This window comes from Panthera onca, chromosome D4, assembly GCF_046562875.1.
Source record: "Panthera onca isolate mPanOnc1 chromosome D4, mPanOnc1 haplotype 2, whole genome shotgun sequence".
NCBI lineage: Eukaryota > Metazoa > Chordata > Mammalia > Carnivora > Felidae > Panthera > Panthera onca.
The window spans coordinates 19,227,977-19,249,666 of NC_138351.1; the positions used below are offsets into that span (position 1 = coordinate 19,227,977).

Consider the following 21,690-nt stretch of genomic DNA (forward strand, 5'->3'; position numbering starts at 1 on the left):
TGAATCACTGACAACAGCGAGAGGAGACAAAGCACAACTCCGTGTTTTACACGCCCGAGGGTAATTGTAAAGCGAACGAAAGTCTTTTGGCCTCACTAACCCGGATGACATTCAAAATCGATTCTTCCCGAACCCAATTAGTAGAGCAGTATCTACAGGCAAATGGCCCCTAATATTTTGTAAACACTTGTTACTCTCCATGAAACCTCTCGTGCCTTATTTTAAATATCTTATGTCTCATTTCAACATCTCCACGATTAAAAATATGTATATGCGCACACACACGCACACACACACACACACACACACTCTCCTTTTCAGGGGAAACAAATTCATAGGTCTTTATGGAATTAGCAGAAAATCAGAATGATTACTGCAGGGGGTCGCCTGGGTGGCTCAGTCGGTTAAGCGGCTGACTTCGGCTCAGGTCATGATCTCGCGGTTCGTGAGTTCAAGCCCCGCGTCAGGCTCTGTGCTGACCGCTCAGAGCCTGGAGCCTGTTTCAGATTCTGTGTCTCCCTCTCTCTGACCCTCCCCTGTTCATGCTCTGTCTCTCTCTGTCTCAAAAATAAATAAACGTTAAAAAAAAAAAAATTAAAAAAAAAAAAAAGAATGATTACTGCAGGGCGGATGAGGACTGTGTGATACAGAAAGGCATGTACGTCCCATGTACATGGGATGCCTGCCATTGAGCTCCAGCCAATGGTTTACATGCAAAAATTTCAGGTGTTTTCAGGATAAGAATCTTTCAATTAAGAAAAGCTGGAAATCTAGATCTGAGGCTGTTATCTACGATGTTTGTTACAATTAATTTTTCTAAATTAAAAACACTATGGAGGTTAACAAAAACTCATTTATGAGCCAGAGTTGGCCTACACACTACCAGATTGAGATCTCTGTTCATTTCTTATATTAGAAAAAAAAAATCACATATTAACAAACTTGTTATTAAAAAATTGTTGGGTGGGGGTGCCTGGTTGGCTCAGTCCGTCAACCACCCAACTCTTGATATCGGCTCAGGTCATGATCTCGCGGTTCGTGGGTTTGAGCCCCATGTCAGGCTCTATGCTGACAGCACGGAGTCTGCTTGGGATTCTCTGTCTTCCTCTCTCTCTGCCCCTCCCCTACCTGTGCTCAAGTGCATGCGCTCTCTCTCTCTAAATAAATAAATAAAGTTAAAAAAATGTTTTAAAAAATTGTGGTAAGAAGGGGAAACAGGAGACGGTAGGAGTTGGAGAATTTCAGATTCACATACTTTTCTATAGGAATTTTTTAAAAATAAAGGTTCTTTGAAAAATTACTATGACTGCACAGCAATAAACCCCAAATATCCCTGAGAGAAGGTGGGGTTTGGTAACACTGAATTTTTGCATAAAGTAAATGGCCTTTGTTTTCACATCATCACCAGCTCTGTCAAAGCATAGTGCTTATTACACAATTTTAATATCTTTGTCATCTATCTCCTTTCCTGGCATTAACAAGGCAGCGATTTTTGTCTTTTTTGTTCAGTCATGTTTCCTAGTGCATAAAACAATCTGGCACATAGTAGGCGTTTAATACTTGTTTGTTGAGTGAAATAAATGAATCACCCATTGCTATAGTATATAAAGCACAAAGCCATTCCAACAAAGTGCTTTTTCTTTTAACTGTCAGGCTAATCCTGAATCACAGTTGGGCAATAATCATTAGAAATTTATGTATAGCCAAATCAAAACCACACTGAGATACCAACTCACACCAGTCAGAGTGGCTAAAATGAACAAATCAGGAGACTATAGATGCTGGCGAGGATGTGGAGAAACGGGAACCCCCTTGCACTGTTGGTGGGAATGCAAACTGGTGCAGCCGCTCTGGGAAACAGTGTGGAGGTTCCTCAAAAAATTAAAAATAGATCTACCCTATGACCCAGCAATAGCACTGCTAGGAATTTACCTAAGGGATACAGGAGTACTGATGCATAGGGGCATTTGTACCCCAATGTTTATAGCAGCACTTACAACAATAGCCAAATTATGGAAAGAGCCTAAATGTCCATCAACTGATGAATGGATAAAGAAATTGTGGTTTATACACACAATGGAATACTACGTGGCAATGAGAAAGAATGAAATAATGGCCTTTTGTAGCAACGTGGATGGAACTGGAGAGTGTTATGCTAAGTGAAAGAAGTCATACAGAGAAAGACAGATACCATATGTTTTCACTCTTATGTGGATCCTGAGAAAGTTAACAGAAGACCATGGGGGAGGGGAAGGAAAAAAAAAGTTAGAGAGGGAGAGAGCCAAACCGTAAGAGACTCTTAAAAACTGAGAATAAACTGAGAGTTGATGGGGGTGGGAGGGAGAGGAGGGTGGGTGATGGGCATTGAGGAGGGCACCTGTTGAGATGAGCACTGGGTGTGGTATGGAGACCAATTTGACAAAAAATTTCATATTAAAAAAAAAAGAAATTTATGTATAGAAATTTACTTTTCCTAATTAGTTGACTGAGTTATCTCTAACTCCTGATACTGAAACTTGAGTCAAGCACATGTGGCCTGAGCCTATCCTGGCAGGATCTTTTTGGAGGCTAGGACCAGAAGAAGGTTTCTAGCCCCCCAACCTCTGCTGGGTGACTTGGAGAATGCCATTTTTCTTTCTGAAGCTCAGTCTAACCCATCTGTAGAATGGGGCTTACCTACCAGAAGGAAAAGTATTTAAATAGAGTCATACATGGGAAGCTGCAAAGCTCTGCATTTATTCCACGTTTATACTCTCAGAGGAAGTAGCCACGTTCTCAGAAGAAAATTCAAATGGAGATGCAGACCTTTGGTAGGGGGCAGGGCCAGTAAACTAAGAGGAAGGCACAGAAATATAACAAATTCCAGTATGTGACCCTCCAGTTACTCCGTATTTGTCCCCATGCTGAGCCTTAGAAGGAGAAAAGAGGCCATACATCTCTTTACCCATTTTATCTATCACAACCACTTTCTCACTCCTTTGGTTGCGTGTTATATCCATTCAAGACATTGGAGTTGGTGGGGGTGGTGGTGTTATATAATTTCCTTAAGAGTCCACACCACTATCTTTCTAAAGACCAGTCTTGTTCAGTCAACTCTATGTTCTCGAGACAAGCGGCATTTGTTTTCTAGGAGTCAAAAAGTCCAGTTAATAGGATTAAGTATTTAACATGCATTTCTTCACATAGGCATGTTTATCTCCTTATACCAATTAATCTCCCTTGTAAAGTTCAACAAAGTTTAATATTTTTTAATGTTTGTTGTTTTTTTGAGAGAGAAGGGGGGAGACAGAGCATGAACAGGGGAGGAGCAGAGAGAGAGGGAGACACAGAATCCGAAGCAGGCTCCAGGCTCTGAGGTGTCAGCACAGAGCCCGACGCGGGGCCCGAACTCACGAACTGTAAGATCATGACCTGAGCTGAAGTCGGATGCTTAACCGACTGAGCCACCCAGGCGCCCCACGTTCAACAAATTTTAAGATAAATTTGATACAAAGTCCATATGCAGAGATCAGAATATTTTACCTGGCTCTCTTGTCAGCTGCTGCCCTAAGTCATTCTTGCCGCCCACAGCTCACTCTAGAAGACTAGGTTTCATGTGAATTTAAATCACCCGAGATCAGCTATGCATACTCTCAGAGCCAAGAATCCAAACAAAATTGGAATAAAACAAATCAGACTCTGGAAAATTAAAAATTCTGTGAAATTGGAAACCGCATCAAGATACTCATAATGTACTTTTTTAGGCTTTGAGGTGACGCATTATCACGGGCTGATGAATTTTATGAAATGGCAATTTTAAAACAATTTGTTAATAGGTCTTTTCCACCTCTGTAGGGAGGTTATAGACTTTGCACAGAATACAAAGACTCTCACTCAAGGGAGATCATCACTAACTGAGAATGACCTTGCTGTACAAAGTCAGGGCTAACGGGCAAGAACAGAATATAGATGCGACATGTAACACCTCTGTTACTGAAAATTCCAGCCAATTGGTTCCGAATTGCATGTAATGTTCACACAGGTTATTCTGCACTTACTTCTCTATTCCCAAGGGCAAGACTAACCAACAAGCTGTGATAAAGGAAAACAAGAAATTCTGACCCTTACTTTTGTTAGTTCTCTGAATTCCCATGAAAGTAAACAACTATCATCTATTTTTAAAAATTTGGAAACTGTGACCTTATTGAAATGTCTTATGAGGGAGTCGATAAGAAACAACTAGACCCTACCTAACGCACTGTAGGTGACCAGTAAGTATTTGTTGTTTAATGAATCATAATACATTATTCTCGGCAACAATAAACCAGAACGTGAAAATGGAAGTGAATAGGTTCCTCGTTTTTCCCGAAAATGTTTGCCCTTGGAAGTTATATCATAATTCACATATAAAAAGCACAGTCTTCTTTCCCCTCACCTTGTCTAGAAAGTAAGCGTACGTGAAGGCGGAAATGAGAGAATCCAACTCACACGATTTATGTCCAATAACCACATGGACCTTCTCCAAGCGTTTGCTTCGATTCTGAAACACATAGCAAACAAAACATCACAATTTGACGTGCAACAGATCGATACAAAAAGGACAGTTTTCCATCTTTTTTTCAAAGGTAGGCCTTGGCTATAGTCACGCACAATTGCAACAATTCCTAAGTTTATGATGAAGTTTTACAGGAGGACATAAGATTGCACAACACGGTTTCAAATTCGGAAATGCTCAAATTGTAGCGCACGGTTCAGGAACAGAAAATTGTGAGCTCACCACCTCAGGAGCCTCCCCAGGTGACCTCTGCCTCTGGCCTCCACGCGTGAAGGGCAGGGAGAGACCAAAGGAAGAGGCGGGACCACTTCAAGTTTGGCAGGCGGTAGTTTAATAAACAAGGAGACTTATTTCCAAGGCTTGTCTTGGGCACCTGCAAGATGGGTAGATCTTCACGTCCACCTGCCAGAATTTTTAAAATTTTATAGAGGCCGTAACTGGGCTCAGTCATGTGTGGTCTCAACACCACATTACTCTCTCAAGGCTGCATCCTTGGAGCAGCTCCCATGGTGGGAACGGTGGGCAGAACATACATTCCAAGGACAGGGGAGAGGGTGAGGAGCCTCCAACAGCCCAGGTGTAGCTCAGGGGTCAGCCAACAGTCACGTCCTCTAGATGACCTCTTCCAACAGAAGTGTGGTTTCATTAACATTATCACAGCCTGGGGCACATGGGTGGCTCAGTCGGTTAAGCATCCAACTTCAGCTCAGGTTATGATCTTACAGTTCGTGGGTTCGAGCTCCGCATCAGGCTCTGTGCTGACAGCTCAGAGCCTGGAGCCTGCTTCGGATTCTGTGTCTCCCTCTCTCTCTGCCCCTCCCCCCATTCATGCTCGCTCTCTCTCTCTCTCTCTCTCTCTCAAAAATAAACATTAAAAAAATGTAAAAAAACATTATCACAGTCTAACTTGATATGAATTGTATCTCTGAGTCATAATTTTTTAGTAAAAGATTTTAGTCCAAAGGGAAGTTCCATAGTATAGCGGCCCCCCATTTATCTGCAAAGGATACATTCCAGGAGCCCCAGTGGATGCCCAGAACTGCTGATAATACTGAACCCTATATATACTCTGTTTTTTCTTGTACGTACATACCTATGAATAAAGTTTATAAATTAGGCCTCGTAAGAGATTAACAACAACAATAATAAAATAGAACAATTACAGCACTATACTGTAATAAAAGTTGTGTGAATGTGGCCTCTCTCTGAATATCTTCATGTACTGTACTCACCCTTCTTGTGATGGTGTGAGATGATAAAATGCCTACGTGGTGAGAGGAAGGAGGTGAATGACGTAGGCACGTGACATAGGCCGCTCTTGACCTTCTGACCACGTGTCAGAGGATCATCTGCTTTTGGCCTGCAGTTGACCGCAGGTAATAGAAATCATGGGACATGAAACCAAGGATAAGGGAGGAGTAGCGTGTTCTATGTCATTTCCTTGTATAAGATGTTCTTAATTTGAGAGACAGTGACTTTTTTCATATGTTCTTGGCACGCAATACACAATTCGGTAGTAATTTATTTTCTCAGGCCGCATTTTGGGTGTCAAGAAATGTTCTCTCTACAGTACATTCCATAACTTAGCAAATGAAAGTGTAACACTTTTCCTCCCCCCAGGAAAGGAATATGGTTAGTAATATTGCTTTAAAAATACAAATCAGTTGTTATTAAAAAATGTATACAGTCACGTCTCTGGAAGAGAAGGCATATTGTTTTCTTTCCTGGTTTAACGTAATAGTTACTTGAAACTCCTTTATAGAAGGCTGACCTCCTTGTGAAATACTGGGTTGGAAATGCCAAAGAAATGACTGCTTCTAGAAAATGCTACAACAAAACTGTTCAATAATGATAACTGTAATCAAAATGAACGTCTTTATAGTATGCCAGAGGTGACACATATGTCTGCTTCCCCCACTTTTCACCCTTTGTTTTAACTTCTCTCCTGAGGACTGACTAGAAAGCCAACTCAAGCGCAGTACTGCTCAAAATGGCTAGATAAAAAATTACACTGCTCACGACGATTCCCAGAAAGAGACTTATTCTTTTTTCTACAAAACAAAGAGAAGGCATTATTTGGTAACCTACTAGGTACTTTACAAATGAATCTATGCAATTGTAATTGGTGACACGGGCCTACTGATGTCAGAGTCAGAAACAAGTTTGTAAACAACCAGCCTGTGGCCCGAGAAACATAATAAACTAAAAATCTCAAAGGAAGTTTTAAAGAGTCTGTCAATACAGAGAATAATAGCGGTATCGATATTGCAGACGAGTCATCTAATATGTAATATTGCTGAATTAAAATAAACCTATATTTTTTCAAAGATACTGAGATGATGATATTTAATAAAACAACATGACTTGAAAATACAATATAAACTCTCTGATTATAATTACAACACCCTGCCCCACCAGCACCACCAACTTTAACCCCCCTTCCGTCGTCTCTCAGCTTCCTTCCCCTAACTTCATAAATTACAAGCTGGCTCACTTGTACCCTTGGGGGATTCTAGTCTAGGCCCAGTTCTCATCTAAAAGCCGGACTGCTTCTCCCGTGCAAGACTGTCAGATGTTCTAGAGGTACCTACAGAAATTTAGGCAAATGGAATTATACTCCATTACAACACAAACAAATGCATTAGGAAATCATATTACCGTAGACAGCCGTTCTTCCGAGAAACTCGAAGGTCTAAGTAGACATTACCTCATTTCTCCTCTCAGATCTTGTAAGGCAGACAGCAAGAAGATTAACAATACTTTTTATAGGTCAGTGGAGTCCGTGATGGGGCCAGGACCATTCCCAAACCCCATGGCCCAGTACACGGAGCCCTCTGCTCTGCCCTGCACCAACCACCCCACACTGCCATAATGACTTCATCTACAAAATGAGTGAACATGCATTCTAAATATGCATTCTAAATATAGCAAGGTTTCAGACATTTATAGCACCACACCAAATGACCCCAAAGCTGACCTACCTGCTTTCTTGTCTAGGTTCGGTAATTCCTAGGTACAGCTCTTTGTTCAACACTCAACTTGCATGCCAGACATGGAGGAACCAAGAAGATTTGTGTGTCAGTTTATTTCTAAGACCGAGCCAATTACTACTTAAAAAGAAAAAACTGAAAGAAACTAAATAAGATTGTGAACCCAAAGCATGTTGGACCAATTCTCACAACTCAGGACTCTTTGAAGATTATTATTTATTCGTTCTTGTCCGTTTAAAGGGGAAAAAAAAGTACACGTCATCTCACAGGTCAGACCATAGAAGGTCCCGGGACAGAATCTTGAGGGTTCTTTTCGATGCCACGTGCCTCTCTTTTCATGCTCTCCTGTTTCTTGTCTGACCTGCCTTCTTCTCTCACACTAACCTCCTTCATACTCAGGGCCTCTTTGAGTGCCATTTGCTTATGTCTGCTATCTGCGGTCAATGCCCCAGGTCCCAGCTTCCAACACTATCCTCCCCCCGACCCCACCCACTTCCATCAAAGTGTGCCAACCTGGAGCCCATGCTATCAGGGACCAATCTGCTTCTCCACAAGCAACTCCATTCTTCCACTTAAAAAAATTTTTTTTAACGTTTATTTATTTTTGAGAAGAGAGAGACAGAGCATGAGCAGGGGAGGAGAGAGAAAGAGGGAGACATGGAATCTGAAACAGGCTCCAGGCTCCAAGCTGTCAGCACAGAGCCCGACGCGGGGCTCGAACTCACGGGCCGCGAGATCGTGACCTGAGCCGAAGTCGGACGCTTAACCGACTGAGCCGCCCAGGCGCCCCCCCCCCCCATTCTTTCATTTTAAAGAGACTTTCTAGGGATTATGCCATAGTCCAAAAAGATGACCAGAAATTTCGAGTTGGCTGAAAATGTTGGAGCAGACAAACGCAACGTCACAATCGAGGTAACTTTGGTGCCTGCCGATGAGCCTTAGGAGTGAGAGGCTCAACCTCAAAAAATCTCAGATGTTCCTAAGTGCATGAATCCTATCAAAAACCACTAAGATGTAATTGAAGTGTAGCAAAAATTAGAGATTGGAGCAACCATGTTCAGAAAGACTTCTGCCTGCTTAGAGGAATAAAACATAAGATTAGTTATGTGAACTCAATCAGAAGGTGAGCTCAAGAAACATGTTGGATTTGGCTGCTCAAATTGGGGGTCAAGAACCAGAGAAAACAGGCTCCACTTTCAAGCTTCCCCGCACAAATGACCTTGGCAGTGTGAACAGAGCAAGCATAGGGGTCAAGTCCCAGCAGAAAAGACTGGGGATTGATTTCAGGCGTCCGAGGACGGTAACAGGGCTCCTTATGAGGCTTATTCTGGTCTATTCTGTGACAAAGGCCCCATCTACAGGGGCAGCAGTTTCAGGGAACTGACTTGATCACAGTGATACTCTCTGTACACGTACCTCTCAGAGCAGGTCTGTGGACCTTTGCCTATTTCACATCTCTGCATATTCATAGACTCACAGATGTCCGATCTTAACATCTACGTCCCTTGATGCAGTTCGAATTAGCATCTGCATTATTTACAAGCAGATAAATTATGCCCAAGTAAAAGTGATAATTTTATCAATTAAATTAATTACTGTCATTCAAGTAATAAACATCTATTTGTGCGATACGGCAGTAAACCAAACAGACGACAATCCCAGCTCTCACGGCATTTGCATTAGCTGCAAGGAGATATGATGAACCAGATAATTAGATAATAATTTGAGGAACAGGGTACACTGAGATGAGGCTCATTTGAAAAGGTGACATTTGAGAAAGACCTGAAGCCAAGAAGTGGGACCTAAGGATATCTTAGGCCAGGAGAATAGCAAGGGCAAAGGCCCTGAGGTGAGAGGATATCCAACGTGTTCAACAAATATTTACTGCCTAGTGCATACATTTTCTGAAGGTGACTTCGTAAACTCCTAGCCAGGAGTGAATAGATCTGGCAAGTAAATACCCACTCCCTAGTATTGACACAAGTTCACCAAGCATTAAAGAATCTCAGGAGACAAAAGATTCATCGCTAAGGCCTATACCCAATATGGCGTAAGCCCAACACAGAATGGAATCCTGATTATGCGTAGAAATAGATACTATATTGCTTTGTCATCTACACTTCCAAATAGATGGGCAAGATCTTTCCTTCATCAACATATAAAAGAAAATATATTGAACGTGCCAGTATTTGAGATCACAATTTTGATATGCTTTCAAAGCGTAATCCTATACAACACTAAAATGAGCCTTCTTAATGAGGTTTACTTATCTCTTTTTCAAAGCCAGCAAAATGCCTAAGCATTAAGACTCAACTGACCATTAAAGGGAATTGCACTTGTCAGGCAAAAAAGCACTTTTCCAACACACCCACAGAAAACAGAATCAATCAGAAAGAAGGCTTCTAGGGCCCTGATGGAAGTCTAGTCCCTCCATTAGTTTGGGTTTTTTTTTATAGACATATTATTTATTGCCTAATTGGCTAACATACAGGGTATACAGTGTGCTCTTGGATTTGGGGATAGATTCCCGTGGTTCATCGCTTACATACAACACCCAGTGCTCATCCCAATAAGTGCCCTCCTCAATGCGCGTCACCCATTTTCCCCTCTCCCCCCGCCACCTCCCTGCCATCAACCCTCAGTTTGTTCTCTGTATTTAAGAGTCTCTTAAATACAGAGGCACCCCGGTGCCCCTCCAACCCACTTTTCTTAAAAAGCCTATGAAAATGTTTTCAAAAATAATTAACTGAAATGCATTGTGTTTTCCCTCTCTCCACCCCCCTCCCATCAACCCTCAGTTTGTTCTCTGTATTTAAGAGTCTCTCATCCTCCATTAGTTTTCTAAGAGCCATATCCGCTGAGAAACGAAGCTGCTCCCACTGATGACCGGACACATTTAAAGTCCCATTATTAACATTTAGTCAACAAGCCTTGCAACACAGTTATGATTTCTCAGACCCATCCTCCTCGACCCACTTTTCTTAAAAATCCTATGCAAATGTTTTCAAAAAATAATTAACTGAAATGCATTGTGTTTTGAAAACATTGTAGACAAAACCCACAGAAGTTGGGAGAGCATCTTTCCTATCACACGGAAGCAACAAACATTTCTAAGGCCCTCATCCTTAACCAACAAATGAAAAAGCAAGACAACAAGAAGTTCTCGATTTATCGAGAGTTATCTCCAAAGAAACCCAGGCAAAGAAAACAGTTGGCAGTTGAGCTGGTGTTTCCTTAATTCCTTCTAATTCCACGTCAATGAGGGGTCACCCTGCCTGGAGGCTGCCTGTGGGTGGTCCAGAAAAGGGCCCTGGTTCCTCCCTAGGAGACTCCACATGCCTGTGGCTGCCATGATTCTAAGTGAGAGGACTCAGAGGGTGAGTGGAAGAAAGACTAACATGCTGCTCGTCACCCCAAAGGTCCCCAACTCCACATAAGTCACAATCATCAGGAGAGCCAGGTAGGAGGGGATACAAAAGGGACCACGGCCAAGTGAGCAACAAAGACACAGAGTAACCTGGTCCTCCAAAGGCCCCAGATCAGCTCTGCCAGAGATAGACAAGTCACGTCCCTTGTTCATTTGGTAAACAAATGAGATGCTTTTACTACCGGCCCTGGGTTTAAGATAACGTCTATAACTCCTCACCTTCTGAATGTCTCATAATCTTATCATTACCCGGATAAAGTTTGCAAGTCAAAGGGAGAGGATGCTGGAGGGAATAAAGGACGTGGCATCCACTAGCCGTCCAAAAAACAAAAACAAAAACAAAAATGCTTATCACTCTGTGCGTGTCCCTAGATCACCGGGATTTTTCCTGCTGATTGAAACCTTTGTATTTTATTTTCTATCTTTGCTTATGTTTCTGGTTAAGAAAAAAGAAAATACATGAAATTATAAAAAGGCAGACACAATGAAAATTAATAAGCCAAAGATAACTACTGTTGAAAGTTCAATAGTTATTGATTATTCACATTTTTAACTTGTATATATATTAACACATGTACTTGACAAAAGTAAGGTACATTCTATTCCCACTCTATATTAGATGCTTCCTTTTGAATCCACTTAGTATGCTATGGACCTTGCTCAAAGATCAAAACTGTAGATCTTTATTCTGTTTAGCTCAAGGATTGCAACTGTATGAGCACATATGTGTGTATAAAATTTCTGGAATCAGCATAAGTGCCTTTTAAAAAAGAATCTCCCTGATATCGGCAAACAGGATACTCTATTCCACTGGCTATCTACTCTAGTTTCATTCTTTTTTTTTTTTTTTTTTTTTAATTTTTTTTTTTCAACGTTTTTTATTTATTTTTGGGACAGAGAGAGACAGAGCATGAACGGGGGAGGGGCAGAGAGAGAGGGAGACACAGAATCGAAACAGGCTCCAGGCTCCGAGCCATCAGCCCAGAGCCTGACGCGGGGCTCAAACTCACGGACCGCGAGATCGTGACCTGGCTGAAGTCGGACGCTTAACCGACTGCGCCACCCAGGCGCCCCAACTCTAGTTTCATTCTAATGGCTATAATTAATTTCTTCCAAGAGTTGTACCTCCGGTCATGTCTCAAAGCAAAAACATTTACCAGAATCTGCAAATTCGAGACACAGACATTTTATATTCAATTTTCTCATAAGTGTCCTAATTTACTTGGTGACGTACCAGATGAATATAAACCAAGGGATTAGGAAGACGCAAAAAGCTTTCAATGAGAAGACTCAAATTATTTTGAGGTAATTTGTCTCACTTACTGATAAAACTGAAACCTAATCAATTCAGATAAGTATATATTGCCTATAACCTCTCCCCTCACTGTTTTCCCAATCATTTTTCCCCCTCAGGATTCTCTTTGCTAAGCTGGAGAAGACTCTCTCTTAATATCTCTCATTTGGGGAAAAATAGGGGCTGGGAGTCACGCTGAGCAGATTCAGCTATAAATAGCTCAGATCCTATGCACCTGCACCTCCTGCTATATGGTCAAATGCAGAGGCCATTGTAGGTAGGCAGTGGGAGACCCAGAAGCTAAACCCAAGCATTGCCTGAGGCCCTTCTTTCTTGGGTGGGCCATGTGGGTCCCCGGTTCCCCTTGGGGTCAGGCTCCTTTTACTGGGGCTTTGGACACGTTCTCAACTGAATCCATTCTTCCTCAACCTGTTTGTTGCCCACCTTGAACATAGAATGTTCTCAAAAGGAGCGACCTCATATATATGGTTCATATACTTCTTCTGGGTCATAATAGTAATGGGAGACAGAATTGTTATTTACTTACAGCATTTCATTTTTTATATTTTCATTCAAGATTCTCTTTCTGACAATGTCCTCCAAGGACAGTTTTGGGGGCGGCCCCATTATTTTTCTTCCACAGCTTCAACCATACAAGGTCAAGGATGATCCACCCCCCCACCCCCGCCCCAACACGCAAGTTCTTACCTTTCCCGAAGAGCCCCTATAGCAATTACTCTACACAGACTGTCTACAGGTTATTATTTTCCAGCCATTCTACTTTGGGGAGAAATGTGTCCAAACATTTACTACCAACTGGATGGGACAGCTCTTCCATTTCCCATTTCGGTGCCGCTTCCTTCTAGTTGAAACAGATGTCTTGTGCCAGAGGTTTGCCCTCCGTGCTTTTACACGTCTCTGAATCACTCAGCCTGCCCCTTTCCAGACTCAAGAGCTGTAGTCATTTTTGCCTCGCCTCATATGAGCAGCATCCAGGTCTATGACCCTTCCCTTTGCCTCCTTTGACCTTCCGCTCTCTGTGCCCCACTGGTGGGCTTAGACCTCACTGTAGACTGAATTGTGTATCCCCCAAATTCCCATTTCCAAGCCTGAACCCTCAATGTGATGGTACTTGGGGATGGAGCTTTTGGGAAACAATTAGGTTTAAATGAAGTCATGAGAGTGGGGCCCTCCAGATGAGAGTTCTCATTCTCTCCCAGCTCTCCCTCTCACTTTCTGTCTCTCTCTGTGCCTCTCTGTCTCTCTGCCTCTGTCTCTCTCTCTCTCTCTCTCTCCATCTCTCTCTCTCTTGAGATGATCAGGAGAAGAAGGCCCTCACAAGAACTCAACCACGCTGGCACCCTGATCTTGGACTTCCAGCCTCCCGAGCTGTAAGAAATAAATTTCTGTTGTTTAAGGCACCCGGTCTGTGTTATTTTGTTATGGCAGCCCAAGCAGACTCGGACAGACCTCCAGGTTGGAGTCATTCCAAAATTCAAAACCACCAAGCAGATACCTGAACTTTAGGGAAAGCTTCGACGAGCTTCTTTTACAAAATGGTTGCTGTCAAAGCACTATCAGAGTTTTAAAGACCAAATGAAAAAGAACACCCCTGGAGTGCCTGCGTGGCTCAGTTGATTAAATGTCCGACTCTTGATTTCAGCTCAGGTCAGGATATCATGGTTCGTGGGATCAAGCCCTACATCGGGCTCCACACTGACAGCACAGAGTCTGCTTGGGAATCTCTCTCTCCTTCTCTCTCTGCCCCTCCCCCATGCACACACACACACACACACACACACACACTCTTTCTCTCTCTCTCTCAAAATAAATAAACTTAAAAAATATGTGTTTTTTAAAGTGTAAAAAAAAAAAAGAAAAAGAAAAAGAACACCCCTGCTACACATGTATAGAAACTACACCCATGTCACCAAAGGTTAACTTATTCTGTCAAATTTACAGTTAATTCATACTCTCATAGTAATATTAATTACTGTATAAAATATTTTTTTAATGTTTATGTATTTTTGAGAGACAAAGACACAGAGGTGAGCAGGCGAGAGGCAGAGAAAGGGGGAGACCCAGAATCCGAAGCAGGCTCCAGGCTCGGAGCTGTCAGCACAGAGCCCAATGGGGGGCTCTAAGTCACAAACCATGAGATCATGACCTGAGCCGAAGTCAGATGCTTAATTGACTGAGCCGCCCAGGCTCCCTGAAAATATACTCTTTATAAAACATTTGGAAAATATAGAGACACAAAGAAATAAACCCTTAAGACCCAAAGTAATCACTATGAACATTTAGCGAACCCCTTCCAACCTTTCTCTATATTTTTATGAGTGCTCTCTTCTGTAGTACTGTGATCATATTACACATAATATTTTGCACACTCCTTTTTTTAAGTGTTAGTTTTGAGAAAGAGAGAGAGAGTGAGCAGGAGAGAGGCAAACAGAGTGGGAGACAGAGGGTCCAAAGCTGTCAGCACAAAGCTCAACTCTGGGCTCGAACTCACGAACCATGAGACCATGACATGAACCGAAGTTGGACATGTAACCCACTTAGCCACCCGGTGCCCCTAGCCTCTCTTTTTCTTTTTTTTAACAACATTTAGGTTATTCTTCTAAAATTCTGAAATATAAATGTTGTGATGACCAGGGAGAATACGTGTTTGCTTTTGTAACACCAGTTGCCAACCTATTGCTTTTGCATACAGTGGTGCTCAATAACTACAGAAAAAAATAAATGAATGAATGAATGATGGCATTTAGCGGATAGACTATTCTTTAATAAGGATAATTATATTTAGTCAATCCCCTACTGTTGCAGAATTAAGTTATTTTAATTTTTTATAATATAAATAAGAATGCAGGGAATATTTGTAAGCTATTTTTGTGCTCATCCTGTTATTTCTTCAGGATAAACTCCTGAATTTGACACTTCTGGGTCAACGAATATAAGTGTGTGTGTGTGTGTGTGTGTGTGTGTGTGTGTGTGTGTGTGTGTTTTCACTATTGAAAGAGAGAGAGAGAGAGAGCGCGTGCGTGCACATACACACACTCACCAGCAGGGGAGGAGCAACGAGAGAGAGGGAGACAGAATCTGAAGCAGGCTCCAAGCTGCCAGCGCAGAGTCAAACGCCGGGATTGAACCCACAAACCGTGAGATCATGACCTGAGCCGAAGTTGGACGCTCAACGGATGAGCCACCCAGGCGCCCGTGAATGTTAAGTGTTTTAATGCTTACCAGAAGGGTTGTAGAAATTTATATAGACACACCTGATTTTTAAACCTGCAACTCTGTATCTAAGCATGTAAAGTTAATTTGCACTTATTAAGATTTTGAGTGTTTCATATCAATTGTTTTATATGGACACTAAACATTATTGTCTTCATATGAACTTTCCCTCTGCATATCTTTGAGGATGTTTATCCTACTCTCATTGACAAACAAACTATTAAAATATTATTAACATATTCAACTCTGGCAGCATCCATAAGATATTATTTTGTCCTGTGGTTCGGGGCATCTATAGGGCAATAAATTGCATTAAGGATGCAATAAGCATGCATTATTTAATGTGGCATCATCATTTCAAGCACTAAAGAGCAATGATACAGTCGGTACCATATTTTCCTCAAAAAAAGGAAAATGTGTTTTCTGAAAATGTTGTAATAACACAGGTCAGACCCTGTCTTGGTCTCTTAGCTCTTAGCTGGAGTGCATTTACTCTTCTGTTTTGTAATAAGCCTCAGGTAAAAATGCTAATGCAACTTAAATTTGAATCTAAAGTGTTGAATGTGTCAAGAGTTAGTGTATTTAAAAGCAGTGAAATTTTGGTAGGAAAAAGGCACCAAAGAAAACAATACGACTAAGAAAGTAGATCCTGAAAGTTCTCATCCCAGGAAACACATTTACAAATATTGAAACTAACAATGTTATATGTCAATTATATCTCAATAATATATATAACATATAACTCAGCTAGCTCAATTTTGTATTTAAAAAGGAATAATAAATGATACATAATAGAGCAGGAGATATTTGCATAATATTTTAAAATTCTTGGCATTAAAAAGGCAGTATTTCTAACCATACAAAGAGTTCCCACACATTGATTTAGAAAAAAGACAAACCGATGGAATAATCAGTAAAAGATATAAATGGACAATTTTTTAAAAATGTTTATTTATTTTTGAGAGAGAGAGAGAGAGAGAGCACGAGCACAAGCAGGGGAGGGGCAGAGAGAGAAGGAAAGAGAATCTCAAGCAGGCTCCACGCTGTCAGCACAGAGCCTAATGCGGGGCTTGAACTCACAAACTGTGAGATCGTGACCTGAGCGGAAATCAAAAGTCAGACACATAATGGACTGAGTCACCAGGGCGCCACTAGAGGGCAATTAACTGAAGAAGAAGAACATACGAAAAGAAAGTCAATCTCATCAGTAGTCATGAAAATGGAAATCAGACCCACAAGAAAATGGCATTTTTTGATTATCAGATTGGCAAAAAATTAAGAGTGTTAACATCCATGGTCAGTTAGACCGTAGGCAGTAGTAAGGAATACTACAACCAATGAGGGAAAAATTTGACAGTATCTATTAAAAAGCAGAGTGTTCAAACTTTCTTTTCAAATGTTTATTTATTTTGAGATATATATATATATATATATATATATATATATGTGTGTATATATATATGTGTGTATATATATATATATATATATATATATATATATAGGGAGAGAGAGAGAGAGAGAGAGAGACAGAATCCCAAGCAGGCTCTGTGCTGACCTGGGACATAATTCCATGAACCGAGAGATCATGACCTGAGCCAAAATCAAGAGCCAGACACCCAAATGACTGAGCCACCCAGGTTCCCCCAGAATGTTCAAACTTTTTGACCCAACTATTTATTCCTTTTCTAGGAATCTATTCTATAAAAACAAAATCACCCATAAATATGGGTATTTTAAATCCCTTATTAGTATTTAAAATCCATTGCTAAATATGGCTATTTAATAAAACCCCAAAGAATGTTTGCTGAAACAATATTTATAATGGAGAAAAAGGAAACAAAGCGAGAAGCAACCTCAATGTATAACAATCAAGGAATCATTGGAGAGATTACAGAATATCCATAAAATAGAATCTAAGCAGCTGCCACCAAACAAATGAGTTAGAGCAGTACCTAATGACCTAGAAAGACGCATTCTAATATTCTTCCCGTGTCATCACATGGCTGCTTCTTCCTGCCTGGATCCCGCCTCTCAGAAGAAAAGCGGGCTGTGGTTTCCACTCAGGTGACATTGCCGTCCCGCTGACTGCGCTAGTAAAGATCGCTTACTAGGACATTGCTGTCATGTAAATTTCTGAGCCCCACCCCTGATATTTAGATTCATAGGTTTGCACAGAGTCTAAGAATGCTGTGACTCAGGTCTGAAAGAAGACTCGTGATTAGCTCCCACGGGCCATCGAGTCTCTGTCAACTACAGAATGTACCTGCATTTGGTTCCCGAAAGGGATTGCTCGAGTTGCTCCAAATCAAGTACAATTTCAGACAGAATCGCTGGTCTTACGTTATTAAGATTTACTTAAGTTTCAAGGTAGGAGAGGCGTTAGGATTCACCCAGCTGAAACCCATCAACGGCTTCCAAAGTGAGGCAGTAGACCTCCGAGCAAGGCAAGAAACCGCAAAAATCCCTATTTATCTCATCCTTTTAAACTTTGATTTTTTTTTAATATGTTTCACCCTGTGCCTTACATGGAAGTAGAGGAATACATGAGTAGAAGCAGAAGTAAATACATGTTTTGAGAGAATGTCCTCGAAAAGCTTGTATTGATGCCATCGTAGAACAACAACAAAATGTTAGGGGCCATTTTTCACGGACGGGACAACTAAGAACTGAAAGATAAACAGCAGAAGTGAGTAATAATGGCATGTCCCAGCTGAAGGCTACCGTGCCACCTCTTTGGCCCAATGTTCCGCCTCCTCTGTGAAGCATGGAGAGACAAACATCAACCACACAAATGAAACTGAACCGTCACTCAATTCATTGGTTAGTGTGTGCACGCTTCACTTCCTGTTCACTCATGCATGTAGGGGTCAGCTATTCAATATCAGAGACCCAGTTTCGCCAGACTGATGGTTCCTGGAGAGCCCTGGACACATCTTGGACTTCACCTCCTCCAGAGCTCCTAACGCAGTGCTCTGAATACACCAGATGCCCCAAACATGCTTGTTAGTGAAAATGACCATATTGGAGGGAACAGTTGGACAGAGGATTGTTTTCCATTTTTACATCATTTGTTACATTCTTATGAAATAACGGAACTAAGAGTAGCACTTTGTTAGTAGCCCAAAAGTTACAATTTATATTACAGGCTGCAGGTAATTGCTCTCTCTCTAAATCTTAACAGACTCTCATTTGATGGCGGGATCCCTCTTCCATTAACTCACTCTCTCTCTCTCTCTCTACACACACACACACACACACACACACACACACACACACACACACACGCATGCACACACCAGAGCATTATACCTACTTCATGGCATAAAATGCCCTTTAAAATGATTTTATAGGGGTGCCCGGGTGGCTCCGTCGGTTAAGTGGCCGACTTCGGCTCAGGTCATGATCTCGCGGTTCACGAGTTCGAGCCCCGCGTCGGGCTCTGTGCTGACAGCTCAGAGCCTGGAGCCTGCTTCGGATTCTGTGTCTCCCTCTCTCTCTGCCCCTCCCCTGCTCACGCTCTGCTTCTCTCTCTCTCTCTCAAAAACAAATAAACGTTAAAAAAAATTTTTAAAATAATAAAATGATTTTATAAAGTAAAGGATTTCATGAGTACTATGTCATCATATATTTTCCCTTTTCCTCCCAAGACTTAGAACGCTTGACTTGTGAATCCATTCCACGTTCTAATTTACCCATGTTGTGAAGACCAACTGTTGTAATAATTTCGTTTTTAAAAGTCTCCAGCGTGTGAACAGCATATCATAGAACTCTAGATCAAAACATGATTGCTATAAGTACACGTATATCCAGCAGTGCCGATCCCAGGCCCTGAAAGAGCTCCATAAAGCACCATAGAAGGGCAGAACTACAATTAGCTACCGGATGCCATCTATGAAAGGTGGCGAAATAGCCCCAAGTTGTGATTTCAACCATGATTCTCTAGATCACTCAGACCCGCTTCCTTGTTTTCCACCTTCCCCACCTGTGGAAAGAAGAAATGTATTCTGGACACGAAGGTGGATGTAAATGCAGGAGGGTCTTCACAAACTGGCTCTTATCAAAATATCATGGGAAAGCTTAGGATGACTCTTAGTACATATATGACATGCCCTAAATGCTTCTGTATAACTTCTGTGGTACCTTAATCAAGAACAGAGGGGAAAAGATCCAAAATAGCCAAAGCGTCTAATGCCCTTTGAACATCTTCAATTTACTTGTCTTTTTCTATCCTTCCATTTTCAAGGCCATCTACTACCAATATAGAACCTTCTGGAAAATAAGGTGTTCACCTTTGTGCAGACAAAAGCTGTTGGGCTGCTCAGTGAATGTCCCCACATACCCTCAGGTATGTTCCAGTGTATTATTGTTACCAGCAACCTCTTGAATGAGGTGCTTCCAGAATAAAGGCAATGACATTACCATTGATACTTCTGTGGGATTTGGGGAAGGGGGAGTCCCCCTTCCCCCAGTAGCTGAACCCAGAGCATCAACATGAACTAAGGGAAATCTACGAGATGGGAGCGCACCCCTATGGGTCACTCACACAACCCCACGGGAGCAACTCACAGCAGCAGCCCTGGGACGAGGGACCTCTGCTCAGGAACCATCAACACCCAACCTACTGAGCTTTGAAATACATCAGCAATCGGGAAAAGAAAAAAGAAAAAGAATAGAAAGCTGTGCTTATGGGGCCGCCTGGGTGGCTCAGTCGGCTGAGCGTCCAACTTCGGCTCAGGTCATGATCTTGCGCTCTGTGGGTTCGAGCCCCGTATCGGGCTCCATGCTGACAGCTCAGAGCCTGGAGCCTGCTTTGGATTCTGTGTCTCCCTCTCTCTCTGCCCCTCCCCTCCTCGCGCCTCTGTCTCTCTTTCTCTCAAAAGTAAATAAACATGAAAAAAAAATTTTTTTTAAAAAGAAAGCTGTGCTTATGTTACCACTTCTCAAATTTTCTCTGAAGATTAACATTCTAATAATTAAATTAGAGCCCTAATTTTTTGTTGCTGTATTCCACTTCTCTAAAGTTATTATAAGTTGTAGAAATTTACTATTTTCCTTTTTATTGGAATATTTCTGATTCATAAATATTTTTAAAATTCTATTTTTTATTTTTGAGAGAGACAGAGAATGCAAACAGGGGAGGGACAGAAAGAGAGGGAGACCAGGGATCTGTGCTGACATCAGAGAGCCCGACACAGGGCTCGAACTCACAAACTGAGTGATCATGACCTGAGCTGAAGTCGGATGCTTAACCGACTGAGCCACCCAGGCGCCCCTGATCCATGAATATTTTAAGTGTTCTCTATCCAGTCTTTCCTTATGGAAAGAGAAAACAAGGCTTCTGCCGCTCCACAACAAGATCCTAGAACTTTTTTTTGAGCCTGGTCTCTCAGACGGGTTCTCCTAACACGTTGCCCCTTCTGAAGGCAGCCGCTGTGTGGCACAGTCTACTCCAGATACTTTAATTATTTCTTTCCCTTCTCAGACGGGAAGGGCTGGAGCTAATTAGTCAGGTTTTCTACCCCCATGAAGAAGTCAACATGTGCTCAGAAGACTTTTCCCAGAAGCCTCGCTTTTCCGCAGTCAGCTTTCTCTTGTCATAAGGAAGATCTATTGCTTTAATACTCACGCGTGTAAACGTCTCTATTTGGAATGGACGTCAGGCAGGTGACACCACACACCTGGCATGTCTGAGACCCGCTCAGACATGACAGTAATGAACAGATAAGCGGCTGAAAGCAGGAGGGAGGAGAAGATACGTTTCCAGCAAGAGGCAGTTATGCGGGTTCACAGGGAAATGTACAAGGGATGTGCAATTACCGCACTTCGTGAAGATGACAGTTTTTAATGATGCCATTATGTCTTACACTGTGTGTTTTTCAGTGACAGAGGCACCCTCACCTTCCAGGTGACCTCTTCTCCTCTCTCTCACTCTCTCAAAATATTTTGCAACACAGGAAAGCCTTTTCAAGCTGAGCAGCATCCGGCACACCGTAGTGAGGTATTCGATAAGGTTTATTACAATAGACGGCTTGTAGCAGAAAGCAGTGCAATGCGCTATAGACACAGATGAAGACAGATACGGAAATGTGTGCACATAGGAGTTCTATATTATTCCACTGATATTTTAAAAGCATAAACATGCTAGCGCTAACTGGGTACCACACCCTGGTAAGAACGAGCTTTCCCAATGGAAAGTTTCAAGTCTTTAAGC

The 21,690-nt window shown here is 41.9% G+C and overlaps 1 protein-coding gene across 8 annotated transcripts in view; it reads right to left on the reverse strand.

Annotated features, from left to right (window-relative positions):
- Nucleotides 1-21,690, reverse strand: part of PRUNE2 (prune homolog 2 with BCH domain) — a 270,970-nt gene that overhangs the window by 205,169 nt on the left and 44,111 nt on the right. For 6 of the 8 annotated variants that reach the window (XM_078436921.2, XM_078436919.2, XM_078436917.2 and 3 more), the window contains exon 2: nucleotides 4,415-4,519. In XM_078436921.2, the coding sequence (XP_078293047.2) occupies nucleotides 4,415-4,519 (105 nt within the window). Of the gene's footprint in view, nucleotides 1-4,414; nucleotides 4,520-21,690 lie in introns of those variants that run through there. The other 2 variants (XM_078436922.2, XM_078436924.2) reach the window with 2 other exon arrangements.